The sequence below is a fragment of the Puma concolor genome, chromosome D4, assembly GCF_028749965.1.
Source record: "Puma concolor isolate L17-30 chromosome D4, mPumCon1.1.hap2, whole genome shotgun sequence".
Classification (NCBI taxonomy): domain Eukaryota; kingdom Metazoa; phylum Chordata; class Mammalia; order Carnivora; family Felidae; genus Puma; species Puma concolor.
This window is the reverse complement of record NC_141679.1, coordinates 82,833,009-82,849,765: the sequence shown is the minus strand read 5'-3', so window position 1 is coordinate 82,849,765 and position 16,757 is coordinate 82,833,009. Positions and strand designations below refer to the sequence as shown.

At 35.3% G+C, this 16,757-nt stretch overlaps 1 protein-coding gene across 7 annotated transcripts in view; it reads left to right on the top strand.

The window, feature by feature from the left end:
• Nucleotides 1-16,757, top strand: part of RC3H2 (ring finger and CCCH-type domains 2) — a 53,298-nt gene that overhangs the window by 778 nt on the left and 35,763 nt on the right. For 4 of the 7 annotated variants that reach the window (XM_086683965.1, XM_086683967.1, XM_086683964.1 and 1 more), the window contains exons 2-5: nt 6,129-6,426; nt 7,802-7,855; nt 10,477-10,594; nt 13,373-13,606. In XM_086683965.1, coding sequence (XP_086540091.1) covers nt 6,196-6,426; nt 7,802-7,855; nt 10,477-10,594; nt 13,373-13,606 — 637 coding nt within the window. In that variant the 5' untranslated portion in view covers nt 6,129-6,195. The remainder of the gene's footprint in view (nt 1-6,128; nt 6,427-7,801; nt 7,856-10,476; nt 10,595-13,372; nt 13,607-16,757) is intronic. The other 3 variants (XM_086683969.1, XM_086683966.1, XM_086683970.1) reach the window with 1 other exon arrangement.

The following is a 16,757-nucleotide window of genomic DNA, read 5'->3' as shown; positions in this document are numbered from 1 at the left end:
ATAGGGACCACGGCCAAACAATGCCCTGAGAGAGCTTAACCTCCTGGGAGGGAGATAGCCGGACCAGAGTGGTTGCACAGTGGCTGTGACGGTCCTATGGCATGAAATATGGCCAGAGAATTTTGCTATGGCTTTCTTCTTTCCCTGTTTCATTTTTCCTTCTTGGGGAAGCCTCTTAAGGAGACTCTTCCACCATCTTAGAAGAATGGTAGAAAGCATCTTTGTTTCTCAGAAGCAGCTCTACTTTTCTCTGCTCTTAGCTTTCAGGAAGGGAGAAGATGAGAGTAGCTGTCATTTCCATCCTTCTCATCACAGAGGAGTGTAAGATACTGGCATGTAGAACCTTGACACCAAAATAGTCTCAAGTAATCACTGACATGAAGTAGATCTAATCTTGTGATTCCCAGCCCGTTTTATTTTTTAAATAACCCCCTGGTTCCGTTCTTTTAGTTCCTACTCTCCCCTTACCTGGGTCCCTTCTTTTTAATTCCTACTCTCCCCCAAACCGCTGTGATTAGAATGACTTTTTATTCCAAATAAAGTGTTTAAGTAGTCTCTTTTCCATTTCTGCATTAGTCAAACTATTAAGTTCCAATAGGAACTTTTGATTAACCTGATTGCTGATGTTGCTACGCTGCACTGATATAATGTCACCCAAAAGCAAAGAAACGAATGTTTTAGTTAGTCTGTGCAGCTTTTTTCTCGTTAAATTTGCAAATTTAGTTAAGGCTTCTTCAAACGTTAAGAAAAGTTCATGGATTCGGCCATTATTATCTTTTTTTTTAATCTATCTAAAAAGCTACACCACTTTTCTAGCATCTCTTTCTTGTGTTGTTTACTTCCACATTTGATTTTTTAAGAAATAGAGGCCATAAATCCTGTCAAAGACCATTTTTAAATGTTGCTATTTTTGTTAATTTGGAGATTGATGTTTCCCAAATTTTAGAGTTTGGAAAATTGCTAGGACAAAATATGTTAAATGTATATTCCAAACATGTTAGAAAAAGCAGATGTTAAAATTCAAATTGCCTCCTATTCTTTGAAGATTTAATTACAGTCCTGTTCATTAGTGGATCCTTTGAGTTCCTCCTGATCTGTTATTACTGTTGTGTTGACCCGACATATAAGACTTATGTCCTTTGTTCATATGGTTTCATTATTTCACTTTCTGCTTTTGCAGTTTGCTGTATCTTCCAGTTTGAAAAAGCTAACAAAAATTCTTTTGGGGGGGAAGCATTTTTTTTTTAACACAAAATTTTATATTCAGAAATAGAACTTCAACAACATTGTATGCAGTGTCTAAGAATGATAAACTTATAGCAAGACTTTATTATAGTAAGCACTTATTGTTTTGGTTGGACTGTGTTGAAGTTTCACTTTCTAGTTATGGAAAAAGGAAGCATGTGGTAAAATAAAGCTAGCTGAAAATTAAGAGTAATGTTTTGCATCCTGCCTCATAAACGTTGTAAGGCACATCATTATGTTCCTTGGGTTTTCTAGTTTTATGAAAAGTTCTTAAGTGTAGTTGTGACTTTCACCTCAAATTCTGAATAAAAGTTAGTTTTGAGTATTATTTTATAATTTTAAGTACTCTAGAGTTGCATCGTCCAGTACAAGCCAATAGCCACATGTGACAGTTGAGCACTTGCAAGGTGGCTAGTGTGAATTGAGATGTGGTGTAAATGTAAAATAAACTATGCACCACATTTCAAAGACTTAGTAAAAAAAAAAAAAAAAGAATTTAAACTATCTTAGTAATTTTTTACATTAATTACATGTTGAAATGATATTTTGGATAAATTGGGATAAATTATATTATTAAAATTGATTTCATGTGTTTTTTCCTTTTTTAATATGACAACTAGTAAACTTTAAATTACTTGCAGCTCACATTGTGTTTCTGTTAGCACTGTTTAAAGCATCACTGCTCTTCTGAGAAATAAATTATCTGAATCAAAGTAGACACATGAAAACCAAAAATTTCCTGACAGAATATCATCTTGCAATCAGAATAATCAAAAAGGCTAATAAGGACTTTGGTAATCTGAAGGGTAAAGTTATCCAGTGGCCATTATTTGATAGGCAGAAGTGAGTAAGTTCTGTCTCAAAAATAAATATTGTTTGTCTTGTCATTGCTAATGCAAAACTTTATTGGTTATATTAATTAAAATAGAAAATTATCCCATTAGTGTTCTATTAGAAGACACAGAAAGTTAAATCTCATACTGATTAACAAACTGAGTTCAACCTCATAGTGGATTTAAGAGGAAATTGTACCTCAGTTCCTTTTTCTCTAGTGCTTTTAGTATGTTTGAATGCTGAGTTTTAGAGCGTGCACATTATTTCCATTGGCTTTGTTTGCTTGTTTTATAGGTTAAGGTCTCAATTGTACCTAAAATGCTTTAAATATAATTTTTGAAGTCCAAAACTAATTATTTGTAAGGTTTCTGAATTGAGAAGTACTCTTCGGTACTTTTCATTTCAGTAGCTTAAACTCCTCATATGAGTAAACTGAAATGAAAACAATGAATGTCTTAATTAACAGACTTGAGCCCTAATGTTCATGTGTTTATGAAGAGAATTGTAAAATACTAGATACTTTTTATTATACAATACTGAAAGAAGCATAAACTTTATTCTGGCATTTTAAAATCTGGAGACATAGTCCAGAACTGACTGCATAATATCATGGTAGACTAATAACAAAAAATGAAAGTACTTAGCTGGTATGCAGTTTGCTCTTAATAGAGCAATGTGCAATTTGTATCATATGAGAGATGTTTATTAATTACTTTTCCTATTTTACAAGTTAGTATTTATAACAAGGAACTTAGAGCTCGAAAAATTACTTAAGGAAAAATCTGTTTAAGGTCTACCTCTAATGTAGTGTTTCTTCTATGATTTATCATCTTTCTTCAAATTTACTAACTAGTCACTGAAATTAGTTAATACAAGTAATTTAATTAGAATGTTTTTCTTAAATAGTCTCTATGTATCTAGAGTTGTGGGCTTTTCATTTTTTAGTTGTGGGCTTTTTAATCCATTTGATCTCAGTTTGAGATGTTTTGGGAGTATCTTCAGGTTGGATACTTTACATGACTATTAACTAAATGTTATTAGCAATTTAGACATACATAGAATTAAGTAAATTACTATAGAATTATTAGTAAAAATTTAGAAGTTTTACACATTGGTATGTATTCTTAGCTTGCCATGGCTCATGTAGATACTGTTTAAAATAAATGATAAAGAGGGGCACCTGGATGGCTCAGTTGGTTGAGCGTACAATTTCAACTCAGGTCAAGATCTTGTGGTTTGATGGGGCGCCTGGGTGGCGCAGTCGGTTAAGCGTCCGACTTCAGCCAGGTCACGATCTCGCGGTCCGTGAGTTCGAGCCCCGCGTCAGGCTCTGGGCTGATGGCTTGGAGCCTGTTTCCGATTCTGTGTCTCCCTTTCTCTCTGCCCCTCCCCCCGTTCATGCTCTGTCTCTCTCTGTCCCAAAAGTAAATAAAAAACGTTGAAAAAAAAAATTAAAAAAAAAAAAAAAAAAAGGATCTTGTGGTTTGAGCCCCGCATTGGGCTCTGCACTGACAGCTCAGAGCCTGGAGCCTGCTTCACATTCTGTCTGTCTCTGCCCCCCCACCCCCACCCCCTTCTTGTGCTCTCTCTTTCTCTCTGAAAAATAAATAAACATAAAAAAATTAAAATAAATTTTAAAGACAATGGGCTATTATCATTTTTGGTTATAAAAAATGCTTTCTAGGTAAATGTTTGCAAAGTGCCTTTTTTAAATAAATGAAAGTTCTGTCATCACCAATTAAACATTTTAGTGGACTATATAAGCTGCTTCTGTGTTTTAGATAAAATTTTGTCTCTATCTTAATTGAGGAATCTAGAATTTATTGATAACAGTACTTAAGAAAAACATTTAAAAAAAAAAGCCTTTCCTTATGTCTTACATAAGAAAAATTTAGTAATTCTTTTCCCGTCAGAAAGTTAGAATCTGACACATAGCAGGAGAATTTGATGGGATTATTGACTAATTTTGGCAGAAATTTTCTTTTTTTTAAAGGTATTCAATTTTTACTAGAAATTAAACTTCTCAGTATTAATTTTACTGTGGCATCTGGTGTTCATAGACATAGAAGCGCATATAGGATGTTACGACATAAAACTATCAAGTATATTCTTGAGTAGTTTGAAATACTGAAAACAGGTGAAAGAAAATATGAAAGATAGTGTTATGTTTAGTTCAAACTTAAGTGCCCCCTACCCCCAATTTACTAACGTAAAGCATTTCAGGATGATCTTGGAAAACTAAATAAGGAAAGAGTATTTGCTGCTAGTTTCCTATTACGCAGTGGCTATGATACCACAAAATTAGCATTTCCAAACAGGTGGCTGTTATGAAAAAATAGATGTAGGATCTTGTTTTGATAAATATTTTATCGGTTCAGGTTATTAACTAAATTAAGGCTCTCAGTAGTAGATTTAAGATAAGATGCATTCTTCCTCAGAAGCCTTTTCCTTATATAATTCTGCAGCCTAGAAAACTGAACATTTAATAGTTTCAGGAAATGATATGTTCACCTGTTTAGTGCTCATCTCTAAAGTTGAAAGCAAACTGGTTTTAAGATTGATGGCATTAATAGGTGTGGCAATGGAAGGGTGAAAGTTACAAAATAAATACAACTTGCAAGATTTGACTAGTTTAAAAATAAAGATACTAGATACTTTGCATTAGAGCTGTTTGAGGAGAAATTTGTACAGGGTGCTTTTTATATAACAAGCCCTGTGATTCATTTACCAAGATATTTTTTAAAACCTTAGTTTATGTGAATATAAAAGCACAATAAAGGCTAACAGAATTCTTCATTTGGATGTGGAGATATTGGAGAACCAGTTACATACTTTTCTGTCTTGATCTGACTGTAGGCTTACACATCTAATTTCTGTGGAACTAAGATATCTGGGTTGGTAAACATTCTTATGAAATAAAGTATTAGATATTTAATTGCCCTAAATACCTGGATTTCTTGTTCACCAGAGTGCCTTTGTCAGACTTATGTAACTTTTGAATTGGAAGATATGAAAAATTTGTGAAACACAGAATGTTTGTTAGGTACCTAAAGATTTTAAATTAGAGTACAGTATAGTTTTGGCACCAGATATTTTATCTTATTAAAAATTATGGGATAAGCATTTTAATCTTAGGAAAAATAAAAATTTAATCTTTTTTTTACATGTGCCTTTTAATCGTATGTAAAAATAAAAAATTATATTTTGCTTTTTTTATGCTTAGAATTATTAGATGAGAATATTTATTTTTCTATATTTGGTCATTGGACCTGACAGTTTTGGGTTGTATATATGTGTCTTACTAAATGGTGTGTTTTGTGAAAAGTATTGTGGGGAGCCACATTCTAGATTTGTAAGACATCCCCCCCCCCACCTTAACTTTGGCACTGTATTTTAAGGTCAGAATCTTTGTTTTTTTGTTTTCTTTTTTTTTTTTTTTCCCATTTTTGGACAGATTGCTCTATCATCATATCTCACATACTTTGATTTTCATTACTTCTGTTAGCCTGTTAGTCAAATCTTGACCACAGAGATTTCCTCTTTTGTGAAGCTGCCAAGTTGAACATATCCTTGACTGACTTGGTCATTCAGGTGGCTGTTTTTTCACACTTGACTCACTACAGTATTCTTTGGATCAGTAGTTTTCAAAGTCCAATATCTTAAGCCATTTCTTAATATGTTTTGGAGCAGTAGCTGTCCAAAACACTCAAGCAACCCAAAGTAATTTGTGTTTGTAAAAATGAAACGTGGAAAGTTAATCTACTAATTTGATGTGATCATTAAGAAAAATACATGAAAGCTTTGATACTCAACTGTTATATGAGCAACCAATATAAATATGTTTAGTTGAAAAGGACACTATCCAGATATTGTTTCTGGACCAAATTTCAGAAATTTAACAAATTCAGCAAATAGACTTAAAGACATCCAAAGCATATAATTATTCAGAATGTTTTAGGTTTTGAAGTTGTGATGGTTGACTAAAGCAGTTAACTCTTTCAAGGTGAATGATGAATATGTGGTTAATTCTTACTTTTGTCCATTTCCAGCTCACAAAACACTACACAGCAAAATAATGATCTGCTAGACTGCTAACCCGAGCATCCAGCTTCCACAATGCCTGTGCAGGCAGCTCAATGGACAGAATTTCTGTCCTGTCCAATCTGCTATAATGAATTTGATGAGAATGTGCACAAACCCATCAGTTTAGGTTGTTCACACACTGTCTGCAAGACCTGCTTGAATAAACTTCACCGAAAAGCTTGTCCTTTTGACCAGACTGCCATCAACACAGACATTGATGTGCTTCCTGTCAACTTCGCACTTCTCCAGTTAGTTGGAGCCCAGGTAAGCTTTCAAGATTTTACTCATTTGGGGGGCACCTGGGTGGCTATGTTGGTTGAGTGCCCGACTCTTGATTTTTAGCTCTAGTCATGATCTCACAGTTTGTGAGTTCTAGCCCCGCGTTGGGCTCTGTGGTGACAGAACAAAGCCTGCTTGGGATTCTCTCTCTCCTCTGTCTCTTTCTGCCCCTCCCCTGCTCACTCTCTCTCGCACTCTCTCTTTCTCTCTAAATAAATAAATAAATAAATAAGATTTTACTAATTTGGTATATGCAATAATTATAGAAGTTTGTCCATTAAGGGGTACAACGTGTGTCTAGTGATACTTGAGACATAAAAAATATTCATCGTACCTGACACCATGATTGTATTCTGCAAAAGATTTTTTTTTAGATAATGTCATAAATCCTTAGGCAAAACCATAAATTTTATTATAATTCTATATTTCATTGTGTTCAATGCTGTGGTCAAAATTTATGTTTATAAGTGATTTTGGTTGTGGGGCCCCTGGGTGGCTCAGTCAGTTGAGCGTCTGACTTCAGCTCAGGTTGTGATCTTGCAGTTTGTGAGTTTGAGCCCCACATTGGGCTCACTGCTACCAACCTGTCAACATGAGCCTGCTTCATATCTTCTGCCCCTCCACCACTTGCGCTCTCTCAAAAATAAATATTTTTCAAAAATAAGTGATTTTGGTGGATAACATTATTTTTAAGTTTATTTATTTGAGAGATGACAGAACACAAGCAAGGGGAGGGACAGAGAGAGAGGGAGAATCCGAAGCAGGCTCCTCATGGTAAGTGCAGTGCCTCACATGAGGCTTGAACTCACAAAACTGTGAGATTGTTCCCTGAGCCAAAATCAAGAGCTGGACGCTTAACAGACTGAGCCACCCAGGCGCCCCAAGGAAGATTTTTAAATAATCACATATAAGCTTTTATTTATTATTGCGTACAAAAAGAAATGTAATCAAAACTTTGGCCAAATATCAACCCACTAGGATCCTCAAATGGAGGTTTTGGGATTTTCTTTTTAACTTCACTTGACTTTTAGAATAATATTACAAACGAGAAAATAAGGTCTATTTGGGGATATATATATGTATAGAGAGAGAGAGAGAAAACCAATTTCCAGAGTATCTGTAACAAATTCTGTATAGTTTTTTCGGTTCATGTGTTATAAAATAAATATTTCTTTTTATAATCATTTTAGTGAATCAGACCAAGACCCTAGATTTTTAATAATTTCCATTAAATGAGGGCCTGTTTTATGTTAGGTGTGATAGTAAATATTACTAATATTTTAGTAAAAATTTTAGTAAATATTACTAAATCATTATTAATTCTTACCTTAGCTGTTTAGTTATTATCCCCATTTTACAGGTGAGGAAGAAGATGAAATTCTGTACATCATGCACTGTATATAAAAGCAAGAAAGTAAGGACTTTTCTGATTAATCACTTCTTAGAAAATTCAGTGAATTAAAAATACTCCATTCTTGGGATGCCTGGGTGGCCTAGTCGGTTGAACATCTGACTCTTGATTTCCGCTCAGGTCATGATCCCAGGATTGTGGGATCAAGCCTGCATCTGGCTGTGCATTGAGTGTGGAGTCTGCTTAGAATTCTCTCCCTCTGACCCTCTCCAGCTTGCTCTCTCTCCCCCTTTCTCCCTCCCTCCCTCCCTCCCTCTCTCTCTCTCTCACTCCTGCTCCCTCCCCCCTTCCTTCCTTCCCCCCCACCCCCCTCCTTCCTTCCCTCTGACCCTCTCCCCAAGCTTGTGCATGCCTTCTGTCTCTCTTTCTCAAAAATAAACAATAAATTTTTAAAAATACTCCATTCTTTTAGTATCTTGATATTTGAAGTGTTTGTTTTAAAGCATATATTTTTTTTAATGTTTATTTATTTTTGAGAGAGAGAGAGAGAAAGAGAGAGAGACAGACTCTGAAGCAGGCTCTAGGGTCTGAGCTGTTAGCACAGAGCCCAACATGAGACTCACAAACCATGAGATCATGACCTGAGCCAAAGTCAGACGTTCAACTGACTGAGCCACCCAGGTGGCCCTGAAGCATGTTTCTCTTAAATGTCCGTATTCCAGTTAGACACTCTGAAATCTAGATGCATCTGTAATTAATAATATATCATAATTGTCAGCATTTTTTTCCACAGTGCCTTTTGCAAACAGTGGTGTCTTAGATCCAATACAATATTGGAGACTTTTTGTGATAATACTGGCTACCATTTTATGTCTGCTATGTTGGTCAGTTACTATGTTTTATCATTTATAAATGTTCTCTCAATTGGTCCTTAATGGTCTGCAGGCCTACACAATGTGATTTCTATTACTGTTAAAGCCCCACCTGTTACTACTGGCTTCAGTCTTTCTGCTTAAGCCATACTGCTTCCTAGCCAGTTGTTAAATATGCCAAACATGTTCCCACCTGAGGGCTTTTGTAGTGACTGTTATCTTTGTCTAGAATGTTTATTATCTTTCTCAAGTGTTTATTCAAATGTCATGATTCCTAAGGAAGCCTATCCTACCACCCCTTTTAAAATTGCAATTCCTCGGGGCGCCTGGGTGGCGCAGTCGGTTAAGCGTCCGACTTCAGCCAGGTCACGATCTCGCGGTCTGTGAGTTCGAGCCCCGCGTCAGGCTCTGGGCTGATGGCTCAGAGCCTGGAGCCTGTTTCCGATTCTGTGTCTCCCTCTCTCTCTGCCCCCTCCCCCGTTCATGCTCTGTTTCTCTCTGTCCCAAAAATAAATAAACGTTGAAAAAAAAAATTTTTTTAAATAAAAAAAAAAAAAATAAAATAAAATAAAATTGCAATTCCTCTCCAGCACTCCCAATCCCTCTTATCTTTGCTGTGTAATTCTTACTTATCACTTTCTATCATTATTACCCACTTATTTGTTAATGTTTTTGAATTTATTGGCTCCATCCTCTCTTCACTAGAATGTAAGGTACAAGGGCAAGAAATTTTGTCTGTTTTGCTCACCAATACATGCCTAGTGCCTGCAAGTATGTTTGGATATTAAGCACTCCATAAATACAAATGATTGTTAGATTAAACTGAATTTCCATAGTGGCACTATAAAACAGGGATTTTTCATCTCCATTTTTCAAATAGGGAAACCATAACTTGGAGCATTTAAATGATTTACTCAGGGTCACTCATAGAAGTGGCAGAGCTGCAGTTTACGTCCCAAGTTTTGACATTTTGTTAAGTATACTGTGTTTTGCGGGGTTTCTGGCTGGCTCAGTTGGTAGAACATGCAGCTGTTGATCTTGGGGTTGTGAGTTCAAGCCCCAAGTTGGTGGTGGAGTTTACATAGAAAAGAAAAGAATACTGTGTCTTGTGGTGCTTGTTGTACCAAGAGGGGACAGACCATAAGCAATAAATAAAATAAGAAAATTATATAGTGAGAAGGTGCTAAGTGGTTTTTTTCCTTCCTACTTTTTATTTTGAAAAACTTTTTTAAAAACTTCCAAAAAATAGTATACAGAGAACCCATATAATTTTCTGCAGCTTCCCCTAATGTTAACATCTGTCAAAATTCTACCATAGTTATCAACCCTAAGATATATACATTGATAGGGGCGCCTGGGTGGCTCAGTTGGTTAGGCATCCGACTTCGGCTGAGGTCATGATCTCGCAGTCCCTGAGTTCGAGCCCCACATCAGGCTCTGTGCTGACAGCTCAGAGCCTGGAGCCTGCTTCAGATTCTGTGTCTCCTTCTCTCTCTGCCTGTCCCCTGCACATGCTCTATCTCTCTCTGTCTCTCAAAAATAAGTAAATGTTAAAAAAAATTTTTAAAAACATACATTGATATGATATTAACTACTTCTTTTTCCATTTATTAATACATTTAGCCCCTGCTGTTAAGTATAATATCCTTGGTTCTTAGCAGTTTGGCTATGTGTTTGTCTTCAATTTTACTTAAACTATTTTGATGTATTATCTCTGTGTTATAATTTTATACGCACCAAGATTATTATCAGATATATAAATAAAAGTTCCATGAGCTGGATAAATGTATTTCTTCCGTTCTTTGTTTTTAGGTACCAGATCATCAGTCAATAAAGTTAAGTAATCTAGGTGAGAACAAACACTATGAGGTTGCAAAGAAATGTGTTGAGGATTTGGCACTCTACTTAAAACCACTAAGTGGAGGTAAAGGTAAGTTCCCCTTTACACAAAAAAAGTGTTTTACTGGTGAGCAGGACTTGGTAATATTTTTACCTTGAAAGACTTGATGTTGATACCCTATTAAATAATTCTGAGTTTTAAAAAATGAGTTTGGAGAATCCTTGGGAAAACTTTCTGGTGGAGAGCATTGTATTATTTTCTGAAAATAGCTAGTATTGTTTTTAATTTAAGAATTCATCAGACACACTACATATTGAGATTTATACAGTATTTATATTCATTAATAGTTTTGTAGCAGAATATTAATTTTAGTAAGTCCTACTAAGACAATTTCATGTATTAATTCAATTTTATTTGGCACTTATGGTGGTTAGGGTCCCTGCCTTCACAGAACCCTCAGTCTGTTGGGGGAGATAGGCATGTAAGTGCAATAAGTTATTTTAAGTGTGATGACAAATACAATTCTGTCTTATTCATCACTGCATACCCTTGACCAGCACATCATAGTTGAATTAATGAAGCATTTATTTTATACCTGCTCTGTGCTTTGTACTGTTCAATATTTTGAACATAGTCACTTCCTTGAGAAACTTAGCCTATCTACCTTGTTCATTCATTCATTCATTTATTGGACAGATATCTAACGAACCTGTACTAAGTGCCAGGCACTATTTTGGTACTTGACATACATTAACGAAATGCTTGCCCTCATAGCATTTACATTTTAGAAAATGGAGAAAGCATAATAAACAATAAGCGAATAAAAAGATTATATGTTATAATTCATAATTGTTATGGAAATGAAATAATACAGCTAGAGGGATCAGAAATGTCAGAGTGAGGGGACAAGGGCACGTTGCAATTTTACATAAAGTGGTTAATGTAGGCCTCATTAAAAAGGTAGCTTTGAAACTTGAGATGAAAGAGGTGAGGTAGTTAGCCATGTAGGTTCCTGGGAAAAGACTGTTCCACCCAAGGGCAATAGCAAAGTCCTCTAGACATGCCTAGCGTCTTCAAAGAACAATAATAGGAGAGTATGCCTGGAGCAGTGTGAGTGAGGGGAAGAATAGTATGAGACAGATGAAAAGAAATGGTGAGGCCAGATAATGTACAGACCTGCAAGCCATTTTAAAGACTTGAGCTTTTATTCTTAGTAAAATTGGGTAGTCTCTGTAGGGTTTTAAGCAGAGGAGTGACACAATCTAACCAATGTTTAAAGGATTTGTCTAGCTGCTCTGTTGAGAATTCAGTGTAGAAGCCAAGGTTAGGAGCAGAGTATTGGTTAATAAGCTAATAGAACAAGGTTAGTAGCAGTGGAGGTAGTGAGTGGATGGCCTGAATATATTTTGAAGATTGAGTCAAGAGGATTTCCTAAGTTATTGGACATAGGGTATGAGAGAAAGAGCAGAATCAAAGATGACTCTTGGGTTTTGGGGTCTGAGCACCTGGAAAGAGAGGTTGCCATCAACTTAGACAAGGAAAACTGTAGGTAGATCAGGTTTAGATGAGAAGATCAGGAATTAAATTTTAGTCGTGTTATGTTTGAGGTGTCAAATCTTCATTTGGATGCTATTGAATAACCAGTGGATGTATGTTAAGGAGGGGTATAAAAGTTGTACCTTTGGGAGTTATTAACATATGGATAGTATTTAAAGAAATTAATAAGATTGCCTGAGATCTTCTAAGTAGTGAATGCAGATAGAAAAGAAAACAAAAACTGGATCCTGAGGCCTTTTAACATTAAGAAGTCAGGAAGAAAAGATAAAATCAAAAAAGAAAAGACTGGGGAAACAAAAAAAGGAAGGAAGAAAAGCAAGAGAATGGAGTGTTCTGGAAGCCAAGTAAAGAATATGTTTAAAGGAATTAGGAGTGGTCATCTGTGTTGAGGGCTAGTGAAATGTCAAGTAAGGTAAGGACGGAATGTTGATCATTGATTTAGCAAAGTGGAGGTAATTGCTGTCATGAGAAGAGCAGTTTTGATGAAGTGACAGTGGCAACAACTTAATTGAAGTAGGCTTTAAAGATTGTGAAGCAAGGAATTTGGAAATCATGAATACAGACAACTCTAGAGAATTTGCTACAAAAGAGAAGAAAGAAATGGACAGAGCTGGTAGGCAAAGAGGAATGAATAAAAAGATTTATGGGGCATCTGGGTGGCTCAGTTGATTATGCATCCGACTCTTAATCTCTGCTCAGGTCATGATCTCAGAATTGTGAGTTTGAACCCAGTGTTGGGCTCCGTGCTGGGTGTGGAACCTACTTTAAAAAAAAAAAAAATAAGATTTATTTATCTTTAGCATGCTTGTTTTTATGGAATGCTGATGGAAACTATCAAATAGAAATGGAAGAAGTAATGATGTGGGAAAGAGGGAAGAATTGCTGGGGCATATCCTTGAGTCAGGAAACGGGATTATGATCTAAGAGCTTGCCATTAAGTTACAGTCTAAACATCGTGTATGTGATAAAATTAGAGCTGTTATTAGTCATTACTTTTAGATTATGCTCTGTATTTAAGAGTCTCTTATGGTTTGTCTCCCTCTCTGTTTTTATATCATTAAACTTTTCATTAATTAACTGGTTGGAGAACAGACGAAATAAATCCAAAGGATACCCAAATAAAACTTTAACTAAAAATTAGGCTCCTGTTACCACAAAATAGTAATAAACAGAGATAGAACACTCATGTTAAAACCAAGTATCTTACAGAGGATTCATTACAAATTATGGCTTCATAGTTAAATACAGATAATGAAAATTGACTTGTCTTTTTAAATGAAAAAACTTTACTTTGTTTTCTTTCTCTTAAAGGTGTAGCTAGTTTGAACCAGAGTGCACTGAGCCGTCCAATGCAAAGGAAACTGGTGACACTCGTAAACTGTCAGCTGGTGGAGGAAGAAGGTCGTGTAAGAGCCATGCGAGCAGCCCGTTCGCTTGGAGAAAGAACTGTAACAGAACTAATATTACAGCACCAGAATCCCCAGCAACTGTCTGCCAACCTATGGGCTGCTGTCAGGGCTCGAGGATGCCAGTTTCTAGGGCCAGGTAGGATAGATCACTATCTTGTCTGTCTTACTGGCTGTCAAGGTTAGAGGATTCCAATTTCTAGAGAATTGGTTGAGAGTCCCCTCAACCTAACTTCACTTATACGTACAAATCTTGACATAATTAAAGATAAACCAGTTTTTGTAATCATAATCTATGTATTAGTGCTATAGTATTTTAGAATACATTTCTCATTTAATCTTTCGTAGCCTTCAAAAGAAATGACACAGATTCAATTTAACAAATTAAAAACTGAGTTAGAGAGGCCTAAGATTTTATAAGTAGTAAGTAAAAGAAAAATAAAGTTATTTATATATATGTATATACACACACATATACATATGCATACATACACACTTACAATCATTTTTTTTTTAATGTTTATTTATTTTGAGAGAGAAAGAGCACGCAAGTGGGGGAGGGACAGAGAATGAGAAGAGAGAGAATCGCAAACTGGCTCCATGCTTCTCCCTAAGCCCGATGAGAGGCTCAATCTCAGGAACCATGAGATCATGACCTGAGCCAAAATCAAGAGTCAGATACTTAGCCGACTGAGCCATCTAGGAGCCCCATGAAAGAAACTTTTTAAATAAGTGGTATTGAGGTAACTGAATAGACATCTGGAAAAGGATTAAATTGGATATATTTCTTATATACCACATCTACTTAAATTCCAAGTAGGTCATAAATACTTGTTATTAACAAATGCATCATACAACAAATAAAAAATATGAATGAATTTCTTTATAACTTAGTATAAGAAACATATTTTTTTACTCCAAAGCCAGAGGCAGTAACAGAAAAGACTGATACTTGGCTGTATATTTTTTAAATTACACCACAGAAACATTAGCAAAGTAAAATAAATGAGAAACTTAGGAAAATGTATTTTATCACATATAAAAGACTAATATAACTTATATATAAGGTACTGCTGAAAACTCAGAAGATACCAGCCACCCAAATGAAATTGGCAAAAGATATGAACAGAAAATACATGAGAAAAAGGAATGTAAATGGCCCTCAAACATATAAAATATACTCAGTATTTCTCATATCAAGAGAAATATACACTAAAATTATATTGACCATTTCTCATGTATCAGATTGGCAGAATTCAAACTTTTGACAATAAATTTTGTTATCAGGGCTGTGGGAAAACAGGTATATACTTTCATCTGGTAGTGGTAGGAATACTAAGTGGTACACATTTTAAAGAGGTATTCGACAGTATCTAGCAAAATCACCTATGTGCTTACCCTTTGGCCTAACAGTTCCATTTTTCAAATCTATCCCAAAGAAACAGCAAAATATACAGAATGCATACTTATAAAGCACTATCTGTAACAACAAACATTTACCCACTGAAAAGGCTTAGAAGCAATGAATAACCATAGCAACCAGATTATGACTCTTAATAAATACCATTGCCCACTAAAAAGAAGCAGGGGTCTTTGGATAAATGCCATTTCCAGTTCTAGGATAGAAAAGTACAAGTTGAGTGTGGGAATTCTTGAGTTACAAAGCAAAAAAGCTATTAAAGATCATAGGCATCTTGTCAAAAGGTCATAGTATATTTGAAGGGGCTCCCACTGGACATGAGTGGCACAGTTGGAACATCAAAATGAATAATGACTACAATAGACTGAAACATAAAATATAAAAATCCATGATTTTGTAAAGATAGTACAGGAAAAATTAGTTATCTTTGTCACTTGCTAAATAATGCCAACACATTATTCTAGAAATTAGAAAAGGATAAAATAAGTCAAGCATGTTTTTTCTGCCTCTCCTTCACAAACTGTTCTCAACGACAGTTTCTTAGCGTGTTGAGTATAGATTTCTCTTTTGGCAGAATTCCAGCTAATAAATTAATAAAAAATCATCAGAATTAGAAAAATCACACATTTACAACCTCAAGTGAATTAATGGGTCTAGGCAAGAATTATTAGTAGGTGTTAAACCAATAGATGAAAGATTGCTGGGGAAATTTACAATAGATGGATGAGCTTGAACCCACTGATCAACCTTACCATTACTAAAAGTGAGACAACTAGGTCTTAAGTATCTTCTGGTGTAATGTCTGGAATAACAAGTATGCTTGGCAGAAAAAAACAAAACCTCAAAGAACAAAAACTCATTCTGAATCTAATCAAGCCTGTAGTTTACAGGAAATAAGGAAGATAAATGAATATATTTAGAAACACTACAAAATTAGCTAAATCAAGAATATGGGGAATTGTTTAGAAAAATGATTGTTTCTTCAAAAAATAACTGAATTTTCTCTTGAATTGAAGGGTGGAGGGTGGTGGGGAACAAGTGTACATTTATTTTTAAAGCCTAAAGGCATATTAACCAAAAGCAGTGTATGGACCTTATTTGGATACTTACTCAAAGAGACCAAGTATAAGAAGAAATTTTGAAGTCCTTACATGTTAGAAATATATAATGGATTATTTAAGGGTGAAATGCCATGTCTGGGATTTACTTCAAAACACTCCAGCCAAAACAAACTAGAAAAGTGGGTAAGAACTGGCAACAGCTATATTATGGGTTCATGTTGTTTCTACTGTTGTGTATGTTTAAAATTTTCCATAATACAAAGTTCAATTGAAAAATAATTTTAAAAATCAACATTTGTATGTAATTTAAGAAGGCTGCCTTTGGATATTTCCTCATATTTATTTACCTTACCCAAGAAGCATTAGACTAGGTTATCAAGTATCCTTTGTTCTACAACGCAACAACAAAAAGACAACACGATGTAAAAAAAGTGGATCAAGGGCTTGAATAGACATTTCTCCAAAGAAGATATGCAGATGGCCTTTAAAAAACACATGAGGGGACACCTGGATGGCTGTCGATTAAGCATCTGACTTTGGCTCAGGTCATGCTTTTGTGGTTTTTGAGTTTGAGCCCCACATTGGTGTCTGTGCAGACAGCTCAGAACCTGGAGCCTTCTTCAGATTCTGTGTCTCCCTCTCTCTTTGCCCGTCCCCCACTCATTCTCTGTCTCTCTCACTCTCTAAATCAATAAACACACAAAATTTTTTTTTTAATGGTTAATTTTCTATTACATAAACTTTGCCTCAAATTTTTAAAAAAAGGTACAGTTTTGCTGCTAACTAGTTGTGAACCTTGACACCAGTGC